Source organism: Bufo gargarizans, chromosome 9, assembly GCF_014858855.1.
Source record: "Bufo gargarizans isolate SCDJY-AF-19 chromosome 9, ASM1485885v1, whole genome shotgun sequence".
Lineage (NCBI taxonomy): Eukaryota > Metazoa > Chordata > Amphibia > Anura > Bufonidae > Bufo > Bufo gargarizans.
The window spans coordinates 34,748,959-34,770,852 of NC_058088.1; the positions used below are offsets into that span (position 1 = coordinate 34,748,959).

General features: G+C 43.1%; 1 protein-coding gene across 1 annotated transcript in view; it reads left to right on the top strand.

Annotated features, from left to right (window-relative positions):
- Positions 1–21,894, top strand: part of LOC122919761 (plastin-3-like) — a 37,490-nt gene that overhangs the window by 9,263 nt on the left and 6,333 nt on the right. The window contains exons 4-8 of the mRNA XM_044268946.1: positions 7,286–7,449; positions 16,469–16,598; positions 18,296–18,428; positions 19,795–19,876; positions 20,992–21,157. Coding sequence (XP_044124881.1) covers positions 7,286–7,449; positions 16,469–16,598; positions 18,296–18,428; positions 19,795–19,876; positions 20,992–21,157 — 675 coding nt within the window. The remainder of the gene's footprint in view (positions 1–7,285; positions 7,450–16,468; positions 16,599–18,295; positions 18,429–19,794; positions 19,877–20,991; positions 21,158–21,894) is intronic.

A 21,894-nucleotide genomic window follows, 5' to 3' on the forward strand; every position in this document is an offset into this window, starting at 1 on the left:
CCTAACACTAAATGGTACCTGTTATGTGCCATAACGACACCATAAAATTCAGGGAGTTCAGGTTCCACATGCATGCTGGGTCCACTCTGCTTTTTTATCATGTTATGGTGGTAGCATTTAGTGTTAGGTTCCCGTCTTATAGAGATCGCCTTGATGTTTGGGAGACGGGCCCAAATAATTTTGTACAAAATGTATTTGCCAAGAATCTAAAATTTACAAAATAAGTGTAGGATTAGCACCAGAATATTTTCTATTACTATGGCATTATTGTATTTTATTTTGTTTGCAGAGTGCTGTTGCATTATGTTTTTTTTTTTTTTTCGTTTTTTTTTTTCTTACAGTTTCAGAGTTAGACACTTTGACACAAGATGGTTGATTCTATGTTTTAAACAAGGCTTCTTATGTAAAGGAAGAGCTACAATCTGCATCATTGTTGGTTTGAGTGACTATTCATGGATTTAGTATAAACTGTCAGTGGTGCTTGGTCAATGTTCACATAACCAAGGTGGTGCACCCTTTATTTTGGGTTCTGCAGCAGGGTATATGTTGAGGCAGTGTCGCATTAATACTGGATGACATCTCCCCTACTTGTTATATATTCTGTCACTCTGGCATGGTAACGGTCATACACATGCTGGATATCCTTCTGTGGTAGATCATTCCAAGCTCTTCCAACTTGGATCGGTAATTCAGCCAAGGCTGCTGTGCATGGGAGATCTGCCTCCCCATCCAGTCCTAGATATTCTTGATGGGGGTGAGAGCTGACGATTGGATTAACCAAGGGAGGTCCTGCACATTGTATAGAACAGGCGGTATGTGGTTGGGCGTTAACTTGTTGGAACACTACCTCCCTTAAAGGGGTTCTGCACTTTCATTTAACTGATGATCTATCCTCTGGATAGATCATCAGCATCTGATCGGCAGGGGTCCGACACCCGCCGATCAGCTGTTTTGAGAAGGCAGCGGCGCTCCAGCAGCGCCGCGGCCTTCTCACTGTTTACCGCTGGGCTGCCCGCCCACTGACGTCACGACTAGTATCAACTAGCGTGGGCAGGGCTAATCTCTGTTCACTTGAATGGAGTTTAGCCCCGCCCACGCTAGTTGATACTAGTCGTGACGTCAGGGGGCGGGCGGCCCGGCGGTAAACAGTGAGAAGGCCGCGGTGCTGCTGGAGCGCCGCTGCCTTCTCAAACAGCTGATCGGCGAGGGTCCCGGGTGTCGGACCCCCGCCGATCAGAAGCTGATTATCTATCCATAGGATAGATCATCAGTTAAATGAAAGTGCAGAACCCCTTTAAGTTAAAGAGTAGGACTGTTTCTACAATGTCTTGGACATACCGTGTTCAGTGTTACCAAACGGGAATGGCCATGGTAGCTAATGGCGCCACACACCATGGCACCTTGTGTTCGTTCTATGTGTCTCCAGACTATACATGATGGTAGTAGGTGCTCTCCGGCCCTTCTGAGAACGTTGATGTGGCCATCACTTAACTCTATTGTTTGCCATTGGTGGGTGCTTCAGAGTTTGCAGGAGGGCCTGCAGCCATTATGCGAAAAGCGGCGACACACAGAACCTACACCAGGTGTCAAACCTACACTGATCAGGCATTGATGACCTATCTTGAGTATAGGTCATCAATATTCTACAACCAGAAATTTTGATTAGATTGGTGGGGGTCCTACTGCTGCAACCCCACTGATCCTGAGAATGGGGGCCCTATGGCCCCTGCAGCCCCCTGAAATGATCAGAGGAGCCGATTGGGGAATTAGTGCAGCCGCTCCATTCATTTCTGGGAATCCTGGAGATAGTCGAGAGCTGTACTTGGCTATTTCTCCGGAACTCCCTTACCCTGGGTTCACACCTGAGCGTTCCTCAAACGCGCGTTTTTGTCGCGCGTTTTTATGCGCGTTTTTTGTAATAGTAAACGCGCGTTTGACGCGCGTTTGTGTGATTGACTGCAGTGTCCTATGGCCACAAACGCGCGTCAAAACGCCCCAAAGAAGCTCAAGTACTTGTTTGAGCGTCGGGCGTTTTACAGCGCGTTCGTACGCGCTGTAAAACGCCCAGGTGTGAACCCTTCCCATAGGGAAGCATTGGTTTTCATGTCTTAAGCGTTTTACAGCGCGTTTGAACGCGCTGTAAAACGCTCAGGTGTGTGAACCCAGGGTAAGGCTCCTTTCACACCTGCGTTCAGGTGTCCGCTCGTGAGCTCCGTTTGAAGGGGCTCACGAGCGGCCCTGAACGCAGCCGTCTGGCCCTAATGCATTCTCAGTGGAGGCAGATCCACTGAGAATGCATCCGCCTGCCAGCGCTCAGCCTCCGCTCCGCTCAGTGAGCGGACACCTGAACGCTGCAAGCAGCCGTGCGGAGGCGAGCGGATCCGTTCCGACTTACAATGTAAGTCAATGGGGACGGATCCGCTTGAAGATGACACCATATGGCTCGATCTTCAAGCGGATCCGTCCCCTATTGACTTTCAATGTAAAGTCTGAACGGATCCGCTCAGGCTACTTTCAGACTTAGAAATTTTTTCTAAGTTCTAATGCAGACGGATCCGTTCTGAACGGAGCCACCGTCTGCATTAATATGAGCGGATCCGTTCAGAACGGATCCGATCGAACGCAGGTGTGAAAGTAGCCTTACAAATGAATGGAGCAGCCACACGTGTGTGACAGGCTGATCCGTTCATTTCAAGGGGCCTGCAGGGGGTAAGGGGTCCCAGCGGTAGGACCCCCACTGATCTATTAGTTACCCCCTGTCTTTTGGATAGTGAGTAACTCAATCTAACCAGAGTACCCATTTAATATTGATCTTGAGCTATTTTGGGCATTGGCCAGTAGATGTTTGCCTTGTTCAAACAACTCCCTTCTTGGACACACGGAATCTCGTAGGAGTTTGTATGTAGGCATCAAAACTGTGGTTAATTGTGGTATATTTATAGTGGTTCTTTCATGTCCTGTTACCCAAATCTCATTGTCTGATATGGGGAATCTCATGTAGAATTTCCTTTTTGAGAAATAAGAATTAGTAGCTTCATTACTTCATGCTGGTAGCTTCATTACTCTTCATGCTTTATATGACCATACCTTCTGTTTTGAGCAAGTTTCAGCATATCTGTTATTCTGGGTGAGTCACTGAATAACAACTCTGTAATTTCCTGTGTATAAAGTCAATGAACGAATCGTCATGTTTCTTTAACATGCTTGTGCATAGGAAATTAATTTGCTGCACACACAGTATTCAGACTGCCTCCATTGTCCTGAGACAAAGTAAGGGTGTAACACGAGACGAACACAACATAAATGGAAACACATGCAAGCAGTTTCTTGGTCTGTGGCATAGCAGGAACCGACTAAAAGAATGAGAGGCCGCAAGTGTCATATCATGGCATGCTTGGAGTTTCTGCTTGGTAGAACATTAACTTAGTAGTCCTTCCATATCCAGCAAAACATCAAAAATTTTCAATTTCTGGACCTGTCTCTGGAGTTTAATCAGACCACCACCTTTCTCCCAATCTCAAAAACTGCAGACTACCTGTAAAGAAGGTAGGTATCCATATGGAGTACTAACTCTTTGGCTCAAAGCTACATCACTTACGTAAAATCATTCTTAGAAGTTAAAGTGGTTGTCTCACCTCAGACATTGATGGCTCAGAGGTGGGACCCACATCTACATGACATTGAAATGTCCTAGCGATATGCCACCAATGTCTTAAGACTACATTTACCCTAACGTTTTTGCTGGATCCGGCAGGGCTCAGCAAAACCTCTTCCGTTACTGATAATACAACCATCTGCATCCGTTATGAACGGACCCAGTTGTATTATCTTTAACATTGCCAAGACGGATCTGTCATGAACTCCATTGAAAGTCAATGGGGGACGGGTCCGTTTTCTATTGTCAGAGAAAACTGATCCGTCCCCATTGACTTACATTGTGGTTCATGACAGATCCGTCTTGCTCTGCATCCCATAACGGAAAGAAAACCTCAGCATGTTGCGGTTTGCTCTGAGAATGGAACGGAATGAATTTTGAAGCATTCTGTTCAGTTACGTTTTGTCCCCATTGACAATGAATGGTAACAAAACCAAAGCGTTTTTTTCCGGTATTGAGACCCGACATAGTGTGAAAGTAGCCTTAGATCACTAATCATTCTCCACCTGCAATTGGCTGCTCCCCCCCCACCCCCACACAAAAACACAGAAGAGCTGTTTGAGGTTATATATTGACATTAATGTCTTAATTATTAATATATGAATTAGTGTCTAATGACTCCATATTTGCAGTTTTTGGCAGTGTTTGGCTTCTTACCCTGGCGCTAGAATGCACTTTGCGTTCCCAGAGGCGGCGGCAATGACGGGCCCGCACTTGTGAGAGTGCACAGGAGTTTAAAAATGCCACAGAGCTGGGACTACTAGCAGAGGAAGCGCCCCAGTATGTTCCTACTCGGCGCACATTTAGGTAGACAGCCTGGTCCCCATATAACGTCACAAATATACGTTTGCTACCTGAACGATAAAGAATTTCAGTGATCATCCAAGTGCTCCTGTTCACCAATTGCCATCTGAATCGGCGCTCAAGTGTTCTGTTAGCAATCCACAAAATAGCACAGTGCCTTTGAGAAATAGGAGCGTTCCAAGAATGACTGAAGGCAGCAACTCTCACTTTGCAGAGATGATACTTTCCTGTCCATCATCAATGTGGCATCACCTAGACAATTTTGGATGTTACTGCAACTTTTTTTTCCCTACTGGAAATGTTAAAAATGTAGAGTATAAATTAGAAGATTGCTAGGGCCATGTGAAGACTGAGTTCTTCATCGGCAGTAGATGTTGAGAAGGTTTTTCTAACGCACACCTTTAACCATATAGAGTGAAATTCATCATTCCGCTACACCAGTGATGGCTAACCTCCGGCACTCCAGCTGTGGTGAAACTACAACTCGTTAGCCATCACAGCCCTACACCACAATTTTTGCGGTTAAAATGTCATATCATATGGGTTTGTCCTTAGATCAGGAATGTTGGAGATGCCAGAAAGAGACTGGATCCTAAGCATATCTTAAGCATATTTGGTGGACCTGTCCACTTTTGGTCTGCGGTTGAGAAATAGGTCAGCCAGATTTGCAAGTACAGGTTCCTTTTGATGCCAGAGATGGTATGCCAGTTTTGTATGGAGGTGTAATAGGTCATTCATAGAGGGCATACGGACCCACAGTACCTTCATATGCCTCCAAATTCATATAGAGGTATATCAGTTTTTTCCCCCCTGTAGGATTGTGTATGAATGTGATGAAAAATAATTGTGGCATACTCCTTCTTTCTTTACTGCTTCTAGGGAAGAATAGTACATATGGCACCGTGTGGAGACTGTGCAGCTCTGTACTGGGAATCTACATAGACTTTTCACACATGGAGAAATCCCAACGACCATACTGTAGTTGCACAGGAGTAGTAGTTCCTTATATATGTCATACCTACAATTTTTTGTATATTACGATGAATCCAACATTCACAGTGAAACTACTGTTCAATCCATCTCAGCATTCCTATATTGCTCTGTGTAGATAGGCAATGATGAACAACTAAAAAATTATTCCTTAGCATGTTCTGGTTGATGATGCCATAAAATTGTTCACAAATCTCAAACAGAAAGAGCATGTTCTTCAAGTGATTATTGTCCTATGATGTGCCTTTTGCATTATATATGTATTATTTGCAAGTACAAGAACAGCTTCGTCTAAGGCCATACATCATTATTTGGCATTGGAGACAATAAATGTTTAATGTGTCGAGTGTTCACGGCAGGATGAACATCCAGGCCTTTAATGAGAACATTTTGCTAAATAATTTCATGGAGACATTTGTAGGCCCGGTGACTCCTTCCCTGGAAAATACATTACTAGCATTTAGTAATGCTATTTACATAATGTATTCTGCACATTGCTGAATCAGGATCAGGAGGAACAGCTTTTTATGGAACTTTTTCTCACATCCTGTTTTTTCAGGCTATTTCAAGTCCGTATTTGGAGGAAGCCAAGCCATGGCGCTGTTTTCCTCTTATGCCACCTGTACAGTCCCCTTCAAACTAGTTTGACTTTTAACCCTGTCTGTTCTAAAGGAACGTTACATTTGAGCACGGTGCCCAGCATTTGACACTGTGAGAATGTACTGGGGTGTCTAGATTTTTTTTTTTCACTGAAGAGAAGAAGGAAAATATTTTTCCAGACGAGGAACATGTGTTTGCACTCAAGAAGGTGCACGAGTGACCGACTGTAAACTCTCCTTCCTCCAAAAGGTTCAGATGTCTTATATAGTATTTAACTACTAAGTATTGTAGAGTCTACTATAAACTAGGCTTCTGAATGAATGTAGTCTAGTTCATGATTATTAATGGTTGTTTATAGTTTAAGGGCCATTTAGACCCTTGAAATTTTTTAGCAGCCAATCAATGTTACCTTTCATAGATATCAGTAGAAACTTTCCAGAAATGTTGGTGTCAGTAGCAAATATCTAGTTATAAGTTTGCTAGGATTTGTCCACCCCTTGTTATTCTAGTTGACCATCATTACTGATACACATGGAGTTCCACTTCCAATGTAGATGACTAGTCCATGTGGCTGTAGTTTGGCTTCTAGGAATGCAATTATCTTGACATAAATGCCCGACATCAAGAGTTGGGCAGCATCGGTCACATACCAGCTCGGCATTCTGTTGTGTAGTCCGCTGTATCATGACTTCTGCAATAGGGATACATAGTTAAATCAAGGCGCAGTGTACACGTGAATGTTCGTGTGAGAAGTCTCTTTGAACCACGAAAAGTCACTTCCTATGTGTACGTCATGTGATATGCTTAGGTTTGACTTGATATCTGTGGTGTTGGAGCCATGTCCCAGAAGGTTGGGCTGAATCAATGTGTGTGACTCAAAGCAACGTCATTTAGCAAATCTTACAGCGGACTGCACCTTTATGTATGACTTGTGGTTATTTCATAACATTTCCATCCAATACACTTCAAGAATTGACATGCATAGCGGTGGAAGATATTTATGGATTGATTAGAATACAAGTTGCATCACACAGCAAGACCTCTGGGCTTGTCAGCTCAGGTTCATAACACAATATTATGAGATTATTATAATTATAATTTTTGTGTTTCCACAGTTTTGTATGTGCTGTGCATGTACAACAATTACATGGACTTCTTTTTAACATGTCCCTTTAAGTCATTGTGTTCTGAGGGACGTTTTATCATCTTCTCATTAATCGTTTGTTCCGGTTGTAGATCTGGACAGCAGTGGATACATATCAGATTATGAGCTCCATGATCTATTTAAAGAAGCCAACCTTCCTCTTCCCGGATACAAAGTGCGAGAGATCATTCAGAAGCTGATGAGTGATGGCGATAAGAATAAAGATGGAAAGATTTGCTTTGAAGAGTTTGTTTTTGTGAGTATGACGGATTACATACCTTGTATTTTCCTTGTCACCCGCTGCCTTCCTCTGTGCTTTAAAAATGGAGCATTGTGTCTTACTCTGCGTCTTCCTCCTATTTATGTGGTGGAGGAAGGAGGCCTCTGCTGTTCTATTCTACAGGGTTTGAACAGTAGGATTTGACCATTCATGATCAACCACAACCATCCATAACTGCATGCTCTGCAATGCAGGGAGCCAAAGGGGGGAATTTATTAGACTGTTTACTCCAGTTTTCTGGCTTAAAATAGTTGCACGTTTTGACACAAGCCCTACCTGTGGGGTATTTTCACAGCAAGAACTGCCACAAATTATGCCTGAAATCTACGTCAAGTAGTTGTTGGTGTAGACTTCAGCTCTGACGCACAAACTTCCTGAAATGAGCATCAGTCTCCAGTGTAACTGATATGGTCTTGATATATCCTCCTCCCCAAGTGTTTTCATTAAAGCGTTTGTGCCGGAATACTCTCCTACCCGATACTGACATTAGGCATGGAAGAGCTACAACTGCATGTTGGCAACAGTCCGAACCCAGCTAGTATCATCTATGTGTCCCATTAACTAGAGTAGGAACCATGCACGTTACCTCTATCCCGCCCAGCTTGCAGTTGTGTCTCTCTTCGACCAATGTCTTATCGGAAAGGAGAGTGTCTGTACAAACCCTTTGGGCTGATGCAAATGTCTAACTAGAGATCCCTCAGAATGATGTTCACTATTGTTATGCCAGACATACCTTAGGCCCACTTAGGTGTTGTGGTTACTGTTGGCGTGTGCTGGTATTGTGTACTCCAGTGATCTTATAGTACATCCTGGAGTTTATTTTCTGGGTAAGTAAACCTTGCAGGAGATCTGTATCGTGGCCAAGTATTTGGTTTTGAGCTGGGAAATTGTCCTTTACAAGGCTTTAACGCCTAATATTTCCGACAGGGCCAAAAGCCAAGTAGTTGATGGTCCGAAACGATTGCTAATAATGCGTCCATAGTGATGAATGGTATATATGATGAATACTTTTACTGCCTGTCGAGAATCATTTTATTATGTTGCTTCTCAATGAAATATAACATGTTAACATATCTAAGTCGGGAAACCTCCAATACAGCTCCTGACTTTGGCAGTATGGTGGTCACATGAGTGACTGCACTTTTCTGCAGTTAAAGGGGTTGTCTTATCATAGACAATGGGGGAATATCGCTAGGATGTGCCCCCCATTGTCTTATAGGTGCTGGGACCCGCACCTATATCGAGAATGGAGCCCCGAAAGTGGTGGAGGGCACACTGTGCATGCGCAGCCACCCTCCAATCATTTTCTATAGGGCCCTCGGCTATTTCCTTCAAGCCCATAGAAGTGAATGGATTTGGTGTCCGGTCATGCTTGGTACGCTCCCATTCACTTCTATGGGGAGTCAGTTTGGTGGTGGCCGTACCGGGGTCCTCCAGCCACCACCTTCTGGGGCTCCATTCCCAGTAAAGGTGCGGGTCCCACCTATAAGACAATGGGGGCATATTCTAACGATATGCCCCCATTGTCTGTGATGAGACAGCCCCTTTTAAATAAGATTATATCACTTTCTGGGGGGAGATTTATTAAGAACAATGTTGTGTATGTTGGTCTTATTTAGCCCTGCGGTGGTGTGACATGCAAAACAATTTTGAAGCAAATCTTGCCGTGCGTCAGAACTGAAATCTACTCCAGCCAGGGGCTTGAATACATTTCTGGTGTATGTGTTGTTAAAGGGAACCTGTCACATTGAACCAGGGGTCTGAGCTGAAGGCAGCACGTTCTAATGCAGGAGGAGCTGAGCAGATTGATATAGTTTTATGGGAAAAGATTCAGACTAACCTGTATTTCATTCATCCAGGAGGCGGTCCTATCAGTGACTGACAGCTATCTCTGTATACACAGTCATAGAGGGAATGCTGTCAATCACTGATAGGACCGCCTCCTGGACTTCAAAGCCCAGAAAGAGCAGGAAATTAAATGAATGAAATATAGGTTAGACTGAATCTTTTCTCACAAAACTATTTATCAATCTGCTCAGCTCCTCCAGCTCTATAGCACGCAGCCTGTAGCTTACATTGCATTTTTATGGTGAAATGTTCCTTTTAAATGAGTTGGGTACATTGGTCCTGCCCACAACCTGCATTTTCCTACTCACTGAAAAGTGATGCGGGTCTCGGAAAAACTTCAAAAACCATTTCCATGAAAGAAAACTGGTGTATAGCTATAATAATCCACCCCCCCCCCCCAATATGTTCCTTTATAGAATTACACAGCAGAAATCTTCTTAAAGGGATGCTGCCGAGATTAAAACTTATTCCCTATCTACAGGATCAGGCCTCATGCACACAACAGTGTTTTTTAACTGTCAGTGGTTTTGCTTCAGTGGTCCGTGTCCGATTTTGCTTCAGTTGTGTTTCCTTGTGTCTTCCTATTTTTTTTGTCTGACAGGGGAAAAAAAAGGAAGGTTAATGAAAAGTGTGTAATTTTATTGCACCAAGGTCTTGTAGAAAAAAAACTGACACGGACACGGATGACATACCAGTTGTGCATCTGTTTTTTTTTTTTTAATGACCCATTGACTTGAATGGGTCCGTCCTCCGTTTTCCACTGACAAGAATAGGACAGGTTATATTTTTTTGACGGACTGGAATCACGGAGAAAAAACGAAGGACTATCAGTTTTATTTTTCACAGCTCTATAGAAATGAATGGGACCTCCGCTAAACTGAAAAATTACGGAACGGACGCAGATGCACACAACGGTCGTGTGCATGAGGCCTTAGTATCTGATTAGTGTAGGTTGTGTTCTCTTGTCCGAATGAACTGATAGGTCAATTTTGGGCACTGCTACTCCATTCATTTTCTGTGGGACCTGTGGAGATAAAGTACAGTACATGTTGAACCTGCGATCTATTCATATGTGGGAATTGGACCCTCATCCTGAAGATTGGTTAGGGTATGACTGCTGGAACCCCCACCTTTAAACTTGACACAACCAATTTCAAGGTGACACACATTTGATGAACGTTATCCTCCAGAGACAGTTTTGTAATTGTGCATATTCCTTCTCTCCTCACTGAGGGAAGGGGGGAGATGGGTCCTGTGTACCTGTGTATGGAGGGGTCAGAAGGAATAGCTGTCTGCCAGCAAGTATTCAGCCAAAGTTGTGCGGCCATCTTTAAACTCTGGACATCAAAGTTCTGCCAAAAGAGTTTAACCCTACTGCTGTGCTTGTATTATCTATGTGTCTTTCTCATTTTGGTTTGCATAGTGTTTCATTGTTAATAGCCTCTCATTTGGTGTACTGGTTATTTTTATGCATTTTCTTTTTATCTTACAGCTTCATTTTTATTTTGTCATGGATTATTTATTCTGTTCCTCACCTATTGGGTTTGAGTTCTGAGTTACCTTGTAAGTTGGATGTGACTCCTGTGTGGTCGGCACCATCACCTGTTGTATTACTTTGCACACTGAGCACTTATTTGCATGCAACAGATTTGTTTCAGACATTTCTGCAACTGCCCCATTCATCTGAATAAGTGCTTGCAGAAAACCTTGCACATTCTACAGAAACCACCCCATTCAGATGTATGGAACCTGCCCTTATCATTGCACATTCTGTGTGTCTGACACACAGGAATATATCTGCGGCAGTAGGTGTAACCGCACATGAAATTGTTCCTTTCTACTTCACCTTCTCAAAATACCATTATTTTGTTTGATTTTCAGATAGTGTCAGGTGCCTGTGATACATTTATATGTGATCTATTTTATCTACACCTCCTCTGTTGACTTGTGTTCCCATGGTAACAGACTGCAAGCTGTGTAGTCAGATCCTGCACTCATACATACCCCCTTCTATGTCCACACTTCTTAGCAACCCATAGTTGGTAGATTAGCAAAAGGCAGGGGGTAGAAAAATAGCAATGTAACTGCAGTATTAGACTTCATTCACACTTGCGTTTCTGTGATGAAATCTGTGATAATATGGTCAGTGATTCATCCATGAAGAATCCGTGTTTGGTCTTTTGTGTCTGTTTTTTGCTCTTCATGTGTTGCATAGCTTGCATAGCTGATTTTTAGAGCATCTCCTATATATGGTCCTTGAGACACGGTTAACGCCTGTGTTGGGAACGTTTTTTTTTTTTTTTTTTTTTTTTTTTTTTTTTTCACGGACCCATAGACTATAATAGGCGTGTGGGATCTGTAAACATGGACTAAAATAGGGCATGCTTCCGTGCTAAAACCACAGATTGAAGGACCATGCTAAAACACAGATGTATGAATATGCACATTAAAATGAATGGGTGTGTGCGCTGTCCGTGGAGAACACGGACAGCACACGTCTGTGAATCAGTGACTTATGAATAAGGCCTAAGGCTATTTTCAGACTCTCGTTTTGTGCGGATGCGTCATGGACGGATCCGTTCAAATACAACCGTCTGCATCCGTTCAGAACGGATCCATTTGTATTATCTGTAACATAGCCAAGACGGATCCGTCTTGAACACCATTCAAAGGCAATGGAGGACGGATCCGTTTTCTATTGTGCCAGTGAAAATGGATCCGTCCCCATTGACTTACATTGTGTGCCGTTTGGCTCAGTTTCATCAGACAGCAGCGTTTTGGTGTCCGTCTCCAAAGCGGAATGGAGACTGAACTGATGCGTTCTGAGCGGATCCTTTTCCATTCAGAAGGCATTAGAATGCAAACTGATCCGTTTTGGACCGCTTGTAAGAGCCCTGAATGGATTTCACAAACGGAAAGCCAAAACGCGAGTGTAAAAATAGACTTAGGCCTGATGCACACGGCTGTTGGGCGACCCGCAAACGGCGGGTCGGCAATCCATGGCTGCCAGCAGTGTGCACCACACCTCACGAATGTGGACCCATTCACTTGAATGGGTTCGCAATTCTGGAGATGCGGAACAGAGTCCCAGAACGGAACACCGGAAGCACTACGGATTGCGTCTGTGGTGTTTCTTGCCGTTGTTCCGCACCGCATAGAAATATGACATTTTATTTGTATTTTTTTTGCAGTGCGGACAGACCACTGACCCATTCAATTGCGGTCCCCAATGCACGAAACGGCCGCACAATGGCTGTGTGCGTGGCCTTAGATTTAATGGAGATTTTAAAATAGAGGCACATAAGCTGGCGGAGGAGCTGTAGACACTAGACAATAGAATCTGATAAAGACAGGCCATGCGCTATAGGAAATGTTGGATTTATGTTTCATTCTGTACAATTTTGCCATTCTACATGCACACACCTGTTACTGTCTGGAGCACTTGTGTGTGAGTTTAGTCACTGAGCGTGTGTTATTGCCTGTGATGTAAAGACTTGCATCAAGGCGTTTAGTGGCTGAATGGAGGGTTTGTCTGCCTCATTGTCTTCACTGATGTTTGTCACAATGGATTTCTTTCCTGCATTGCACTGTTTGTTGCCCGCTTTCAGAGATGGGGTAAAATGGTACTTTTTAAAAGAATACTGCTTTAACTGAACTAGTAGGCCCAAAGCCTGAGGCTGCAGGACTGCGAGATTCTGGTGACAACATTGTGATTTCAGTCAGGTCGTTCAGACCTAAGGAAGACTGAACTAACCCTAATGCAACTTATATCTACAACCTACCTGGTTTGAATCGTTATATAATTTTATAGCATGGTTTTAAAAAGTTGTATGTCAAGTTCAACCACAAGTTTCCACCATTGACCCAGGTGAAGGCAAAAAAAAACCTCATAAGACTTGAGCCCCGCTGATAATAGTATGGGGGGTGCCTCTCTGAGCACAATATGGCATTTAGATGTGGCCTGCAGGGGAGTTTCTTAGGATTGGATCCTACCACAATGATGGAGTGAATTGGGATGACCAGCAGCTCCAGGCACAGCGGTTTGTGCCTCCGTTGCACAGATCATGTCTAGAAAACTCTCCCATAGAAGCCAGTGGTCCCCTCCAGTCCTTTGTGTCTACAGCCATGGTGGCTACTATCAAAGAACTGAAAGTCCAACTTTTTTTTTTGTTAGGCCTAGTGACCAGTTCACAATTTTTATTTATTTTTGAATATATATGGTGATGTGGGAAAAAATCCTAAAACTTTATTCAAACAGTAGTTCACATTCCCTCTAAGGGTTTATTTATTTATTCCCGTAATGCACTTTTTATACTTGGATGGTGACGGGGGTTGTGCAGGTCCTAAAAACAATTTTCATTTATTCTGTTTATAGAAATAATAGAGGGGTCCTCATTTTTTGGTCAGAGTGGAGAACCCTGACGACCAATTGAATTAAATGAACATTGTGTTATTCTTAACTTCTCCTGTGGTGGCGCTGCTGAGGAATTGAACCCTTAGTGCAAGGTTTCCCCACAGGTTACAGCTGATTGGTGGAAGTGAAGTCATAGAGCGACAAAGGTCTACATGTAGCCTAATCTTTACTAATGATCCATAAATAAGCTCCAATATGCAGAGCCGTCACCCAATAAAACCAGCACAGTTTTTGTTTAGTTTTTTGTATGTAACGCCTAAATAAAAGAAAAGGACTGTACGCCCTTTTGTTACAGGTGTTAAATAATGTAACCCGTGGAGTTAGTTGTGCAGCACATATGGCAGGTACAGTAATCCATCGTGTTCACCCTCCTGGGATCAGAGACTTTAGATACCAGCAGAAGGGCTCAGAGGGTTCGTTGCCTCTCTCAGCCACCAGTGACAATTGGCTGGCATTGTGCTTCTGCTGACTGCATAAGCATGGTCTCTGCCTGCAATGCTTGTGGAATATTCCATGGAATGACCTCTTTTGTCTCTAGTTAAGCCCCGAGTGGAAACAAACACAGAATATGTAGGTTTTCAAAAGGAAATATGTAGTGGTTTGCTTTAATTGTGGTTTTCGAGGAATCGCACAAGTGTAGAAAAAAAAAATCCTAGTACAATAAAATTAGACATTCCTGTCTAATACTCGTAATGTAGTTTTTGAGTTTAAAGAGTTGCCCATTTTAGAAAAGATATTTTCAAATGCCCTTTTAATGACTAAATCAATTAATCAGACCAGAGACTGGTTACAAGGAGCGTGTCTCTCTCTGGAGGACCCAGCATGATTGTGCAGTACATACCGTGCTTTATTCAATTTAATTAGAACCATGTAATGCCTCATTTGTCCTGTGGTGGCACTGCAGGGGGATTAAACACTTCCTGACGATTGCCTTGCAGATCACAGCCGATCATAAGGTTACCATCAGTAGGACCCCCAGTGATCGGCTTCTTGTCAAGATGGAACTGTAAAAAGTTAATAACCATATCTCTGATACATAAAAAAAAAAACTGACAATAAAAATAATGTAACTTAACTGTTCAATTCTCTGATGATCAGCACAAATGTTCTGATTGTTCTCCACCAGTGTTTGCTTATGATGAGTTTGAGCGAAGTTATGAGAACTTCGATTTGGCTGCTTCGCCAATTTTTTTTGTAATTAGTGGAAGCAATGACTGGGAATGCCGATTGCGCCCCCTACCACCCTTTATTGAACCCCTCAGATGCTGCGTTCATCAAATCGCTACATCTGAGAATAATAGCGAGGGCCTTGAGGGGTTAAAAAAAATATTCCCTTTATCCATTTGAGAGTGAAATGGTTGCTGCTGCCATCTTGAATGAAGATCCCGCGTGAAATCTAGCATGGTGCGGGTCACTCTGGCCAACGTGGTGACGGCATGTCATGAGATTTCGCGTGGGATCATCAATCAACATGGCCGCGGCCTCTTTGCACTCAAATGGATGAATTTGTAATTTATTTAATTTATTTTTTTTCCATTTAAGGGAAAATTGATTCGTTACCACAAAGCACAAAGGAAATTTGGCTTTGCGGTGAATCGAATTTTACCTGAAATTTGTATCGAAGTCCACTTCAGATACTTTGATTCGCTCATCCCAACTTATGATCTCTCTGTGATGGAAACATGAATTCAGACACATGAATGCTGCATCCAGTCACTGGCCTCTGCGGTCGTGTGTCATACATAATGAGATCATGGCATGTGACCTCTGATTAGATGTGGTCTAGCATCTACTCTGGATCGACAGGGAACTAAACATTTGCACCTTTTTATTTATTTTTTACATTTTTTTTTTTGTTTTTTTTTGTTAGAGATCTGATAACCCCCCTTCCCATTGTCTAAAGCTAAAGAACCTATTGGACACTGTTGCAGGAACTGCACTGATGTCTCCTCATACCCAGCTCACCAAGATACCCAGATGTGACATCCAGATTGGTCATGTCTAGTGTTGAGCGAACTTGTGTTTTCAACTTCGGCGTACAAGGTTCAGGTTATCTAAGAGTTCCGTTTGGATTCCCCTACCACGGACCATAACTTATGCTCCGTGGTAGCACAATCCATAACGGAATTCTTAGATAACCCGAAACTTGAACGCCGAACTTGAGAGCACACGTTCGCTCATCCCTAGTCATGTATGATGTAGTCGAGGATCTTATAAAAAGCATTTTATGTGGCAGACCTACAAGGAAGCAGTCTTTCATTTAGTATACAATCTCTTTCCAGGTTCTTCCTTTTGCAGACTGTTGCTTTATGCGTACCCTGGTGATACTTATGCACATGGATATGCTTAATATACAGAGAGCGATATATGTAGGATGCAAAGATGTGTTCCGTTTGTATCCGAAAATTGCAACAGAGCAGAATGTCATTTGTAGATGTATTTACACTGTATACACACATATAATGAAGGTGGGTAGAGCTTTGTATGTACTAACATGCACATTGGGGCACTTCACAATTGTCTTCTTATAATGTCTTCTGCAAATTAAAGGCCGAATAATGGTCATTCTGGAGATTTTTGGCCTTGGGCTCTTATTCGCAGCAGAGCTTATTCAGATGCGATAAGTCATATAGAGGTTGACGTAATATCCATTAGCCCCCCCGAACGTGCTACACTGCCGTCCTCTTTGTGCTTAGAGTTCAGTCTTTTCATCCATTATTTCTTTCCCTGCAGCTTGTACAAGAGTTGAAAAGTAGTGACATTGCCAAAACCTTTCGGAAAGCAATCAACCGCAAACAGGGAATTTGTGCCATCGGAGGGACCTCAGAACTATCTAGTGAGGGCACCCAGCACTCCTATTCAGGTATGTTTGTGGAAAGATAATGGTCTGAATGGCAAGCAAAAAATCTCTCTTGGTGGCCGCTAAAATATTTGAAGACCAGGAACATTATTCATCTAATCTTTAAATGCTCAAGATGAACCCATCAGTCCATCCAAACCTTTAGGTAGACAATGCAGTGAAGATCAGTAGGTCAGTGTGCTTATTTATAAGGATGTATTTCAGAAATCCCTGATAAATAATTTCAGAAGTGTGTGCTGTCATTAGGTGGCCCAGCTTGACCACCAAATTTCTTGAGAGGTCAAATAGTGCAACCAGTTATGGATCTGGAGGGCTTGTACCGAAAGATCTGCACATTTTTAACCCCCTGCACTTCACTGGAATGCTTCCCAGCACTAAAGTGTGAATTTTGTTGCTTGTGTAACCTGTGCAAAATATATTGTATTGTGCAGAAATAAAGTATCACACATTTATTTTATTTATTTTTTGCCAGATCCCCACACATTGCAGGACCTGTGGAGGGAAGCATACTTACCTGCTCCTCGCTCTGTATTCCAACTCCTTTGGTCCCCTGCCGCTGCTGCCACCCTCTGCTCCCCGCCTGGTTGCTTCCTCTTTTACAGCGATCACATGGCAGTTTCGGCCAGTGACTGGCCACAGATGCGTCATGCCACTTGGTCATGTGATGCGTGGGGAACACATCACCGCTGTGGTCAGTCATTGGCTGCAGGAGGTTGGCCAGTGAGGCACAGGAAAGTATGCAGGGGGTGGAATTGGATTAAAGTCTGGTCGAAAGGCCCCTAAAGGTAGACAAGTCCCTTTTTAGGTCCAGTTTTAGGAGGAAACTGTATAACGCAGTGTATAAGTGCTTGCAATAAAGAAGTGATCATTAGATTGTAAGCCCCCACTCCCCAGTCTGTAACTCATCTTGTTCATGCTTAGTACCTGGCAGATCCTCCATCACCGCTTCAGTTCTCCCAGCCTGGGTTGGTTTACTTGGCTGCAGCGGTGATGTCACGTCGACAACAAATGTCCATTGGCAGCCAATCGCTGGCTTCTCTTGAACACCCCTGATGGCTGTGACTGGTTTCAGCCTTTCTGCAGCTCATTCAAGTGAGTGCGGCTGAGCTGTAATACAAATGACATCTGCTATCCTGAAGCCTACTAAGGGTTAAAAGCCTAACAGAGTTCCATATGTCAAGTTTTAGTCTCGGGAGAAATGAAGACTGCTATGGCAAAATATCGCTGTTAAAACAATAATCAAAGTCTCCCCATGATGTTACTGCATCGCCGTCATGAGAGGTATAGAATTGCTTACCTGTCGGCCATTGGGGTCATTTTTTTTGTTGTTATTTTGGGCTTATGCAGAGCCCTTGTACATGGCGCATAGCCACGCTATACAAACTCTAGAAGAATGCTTCTAGAGGAGAATGGCTTCATGTGTATGGATGGTAGAGCCTGCCAGGATTTTTATTTATTTTTATGTATGAATCCAATGGAAGGGAACCGAAAAACTTTCTGTACGCTTCTTGACAGTTGTGGCCTCGTGTACCTCGATCCAGCACTGAGGCTTTGAGAAATGTTTTTCTTCAGTTAGGTAGAAACTAAAGGCAGAGACTTTCCATTACAGAGAGAGATTATCCCATGTATATAGTCATACCATGTATGCGTTACTGTTAAATATAGTTGCTCACAAGCTTGTTGTTTGTTTGTTTTTAAAGAGGAGGAAAAGTATGCCTTTGTCAACTGGATAAATAAGGCATTGGAGAGCGATCCAGACACCAAGCATGTGCTCCCCATGAATCCAAATACCAATGACTTATTCCGGGCTGTAGGAGATGGCATTGTGCTGTGGTAAGTGGCGATGAAGACCCGACCACTGGGACACTCGTTGCTATAGAGAACAGGCGTGCCTTCTGGCTCATTCTGTTTCACAAATAGACTATATTGGAGGGTGACGGCGTGCATTGTTGTCATCTCCTCATATTTATGCAATACAACAGCGACATAACACCCGCATTGGTGAGATGTCGTCAAACAGGTTTTCAAAGCAGTTGATCCATTCCATAGATATAGTTTTCCTTCAGCAAACAAACATGAATACTTTTTTGACTGCCTGATATTCTTAAGATTAGAAACCATACTACAGCTCACAATAGTATAAACAGCAAAAGGAGTAATAATTTCCCAATCTCTAGCCACTCCCTTGTTGACACTTCCCCATTTCTTCAACTGTCTCTATTTGCAGAGCTCCAGTGATGACACCACAGAAGTCACGACTTCAGCCAGTCAATAGCTGTAGCAATAACGTGTTGCCCCCACTAAGGTCACCTATTCAGCCAATTACTGGCTGTAGAAGTAATGTATTGCCACTTCTGAGGCCACCACTTATGGTCAATCACTGGCCATAGAAGTAACTTATTGACACCACTGAGTGCACTGGTCACCTATGCAGCCATTTACTGGTTGTAGAAGTAACGTATTGACACCCTTGAGATCGCCATAATTGCAAATCACTGGCTGTAGAACTAACATATTAACACCCCTGAGGTCACCACTGTGGCCAATCACTGGCTTTACAAGTAACGTATTGAAACCCCTCAGAACACCACTATGGCCAGTCACTGGCTGTAGCAGTAACGTATTTCCCCCACTGAGGTCATCAATCACCTATTCAGCCAATTACTGGCTGTAGAAGTAACGTATTGACACTTCTCAGGTCACCACTATGGCTAATCACTTGGTGTAGAAGCAACGTATTGACACCCTGGAGGTCACCACTATGGCCAGTCATTGGTTATAGAAGTAATGTATTGACCCCCTGAGGTCACCACTATAGGCAATCACTGGTTGTAGCGGTAACTTCTTAACACCACAGAGGTCATCACTACATCCAGTGATTGATGTGTAGTGTCAACACGACATTGCTGGAGTTTGGTGAACAGATAAACAGGTGGTGGTGGTGGTGGGTCGGTTCAGGGAATAATTAGAAAGGGATCGGTATTGTAATGGGATAAAATAACAGAGTAAGCTGTAATAAAGGAATTTTACTGTACAACTAGTTGATATGAACGAGCAGGTCACCACTGTCTTTATAGGCCGGCTCATCTGACCTGTATTCCATATTGAAAACCAGTTTTAGCCCGTAGGTGGACACATCCTGGTGTCTCTCACAGTTCTAAGGTTTTGTATTGTAATTATGAATGTTCTTTATTCGCAGTAAAATGATTAACCTCTCTGTACCTGACACAATTGATGAAAGGGCAATAAACAAGAAGAAGCTGACTCCCTTCACTATCCAGGTGAGTCACAAAGAGGATTTAATGTGTGCACCCTAGCCCTGGCAACTTAGGGAAGGTGTGCTTCATAATGTTTTGGAAATGTATGTGTCACACACTGAGTCAGCTTCCCCGACTCACAAGGTCCTAATCTTCCAGCCATTTCCACACTGTAGCATAAATCAATGTGTTCAACATAAAATATGTATACCTCTACTGTAGAATGTTTTGTATTTCAGTAGGACTGTCTATATGCTGCCTTTTTTTTTTTTTTTTTTTACTGTACATTGAATTGTATGCTTGAGTAACATTGTGAATGAAAGGCTGTCGTTGGGCAGGCAAGCTGCTGAGCATGGACATATAATTAAAGGGTTTTTCCAGGACTCCTGTATTGATGACCTGTTCTCAAGACAGGTCATCCATATCTGATTGGTGGGGGTCCAACACCTGGCACCCCCTCCGATCAGCTTTTTGAAGAGGCAGCTGTTCCAATAAGGACAGCGCCACCCATAGTATACCATCCGTGCTTGGTATTGCAGCCCAGGCCCATTCACTGCACATAGGCCATGTGACCGATGAACGTGATGCTAGAAAGAGGCCACAGTGCTCACCACTTCAAAGAGCTGATTGACATGACTCCACTGATCAGAGATTGATGACCTGTCTTGAGACTAGATTAAAATATTTTAATCCCAGAAAGACCTTTAAATGATCAAATTCTGTTGTCCCGCTGCTGCCACTAGGGGGAGCTTAGTGCATACAGTTTTAATATTGAGTGGTGTCTATAGGCAGCATTTTAGTGAAGGGGTTTTCGAGCACTGACATATTGATGACCTATCTGTAGGATGGGTATCATTAGCAGATCGGTGGGGGCCCGACACTAGGCGCCCCCACAGATCATCTGTTAGCAGCAGTCGTTGTTATCAATGTACAAAGCTCTGTACACTGTGTAGTGTCCGTTCTTAGGTACTGCAACTCAGTTCTAATTAAAGTGAATGGGGAGGTATTTAAAAAAAAAAAAAAAAAAAAAATTCCAACCCCTCTTAAGAATATGGAATAGTATCGGAGGAATGTATTTTGGGAATTCCTCTCTTTTTTTTTTTTTTTTTTTTTATGCTGACAATATCTCCTGTTTTTAGGAAAATCTGAACTTGGCGCTAAACTCTGCCTCTGCTATTGGCTGCCATGTAGTTAACATTGGCGCAGAAGATCTTAAGGCTGGAAAACCTCATCTGGTGTTGGGGCTCCTGTGGCAGATTATAAAGATTGGTTTGTTTGCAGATATTGAACTCAGCAGGAATGAAGGTAAGAAATGTTGACTATAAGTATATATACACTTTTTTTTGTTTTTTAAAGCAAATATTTATTGCATTTAATCATCTAAATCGCTAGAAGCTAGGGACATTAATTCACCCCACTCCAAGCAAATCAATATCTAATCATCTAGGTGGTGATGGCTCAAACTGCTCCTCTCCTGCTAAAACGGGTATTTCTTGTATAGTGAAGGCTAAGGACACCTTTAGGGCAGTTTTTTATGATTTTATTTTAGGGTACTTTCACACTTGCGTTGTGAAAATCCGGCAGGCGGTTCCGTCGCCGGAACTGCCACCGGATCCGGAAATCCATGTGCAAATGGATAGCATTTGTAGACGGATCCAGATGCGGATCAATCTAACAAATGCATTGAAACACCTGATCCGTCTCTCTGGCGTCATCTGGAAAACTGATCCCGTATTTATTTTATTTATATTTTTTGCATTTTTAAAGGTCTGCGCATGTGCAGACCAGAACACTGGATCCGTTTTGCCGGATTAATGCATTTCAATGGAAAATAATGCCGGAACCAGCATGTGTTCCGGAATTTTGATAGGAGTGCCAGGGCTTTCTGAAACTGATTATCGTCAGGGGTTCCGGGTGTTGGACCCCCACCGATCAGATGCTGATGACCTTCAGTTACAAAGGGTCAGATAACCCTTTGGCCTCTTTCACACGGGCGTGAGTTTTTTTGACCGGATAAGAGCCGGGTGCGTTGCGGGAAAATA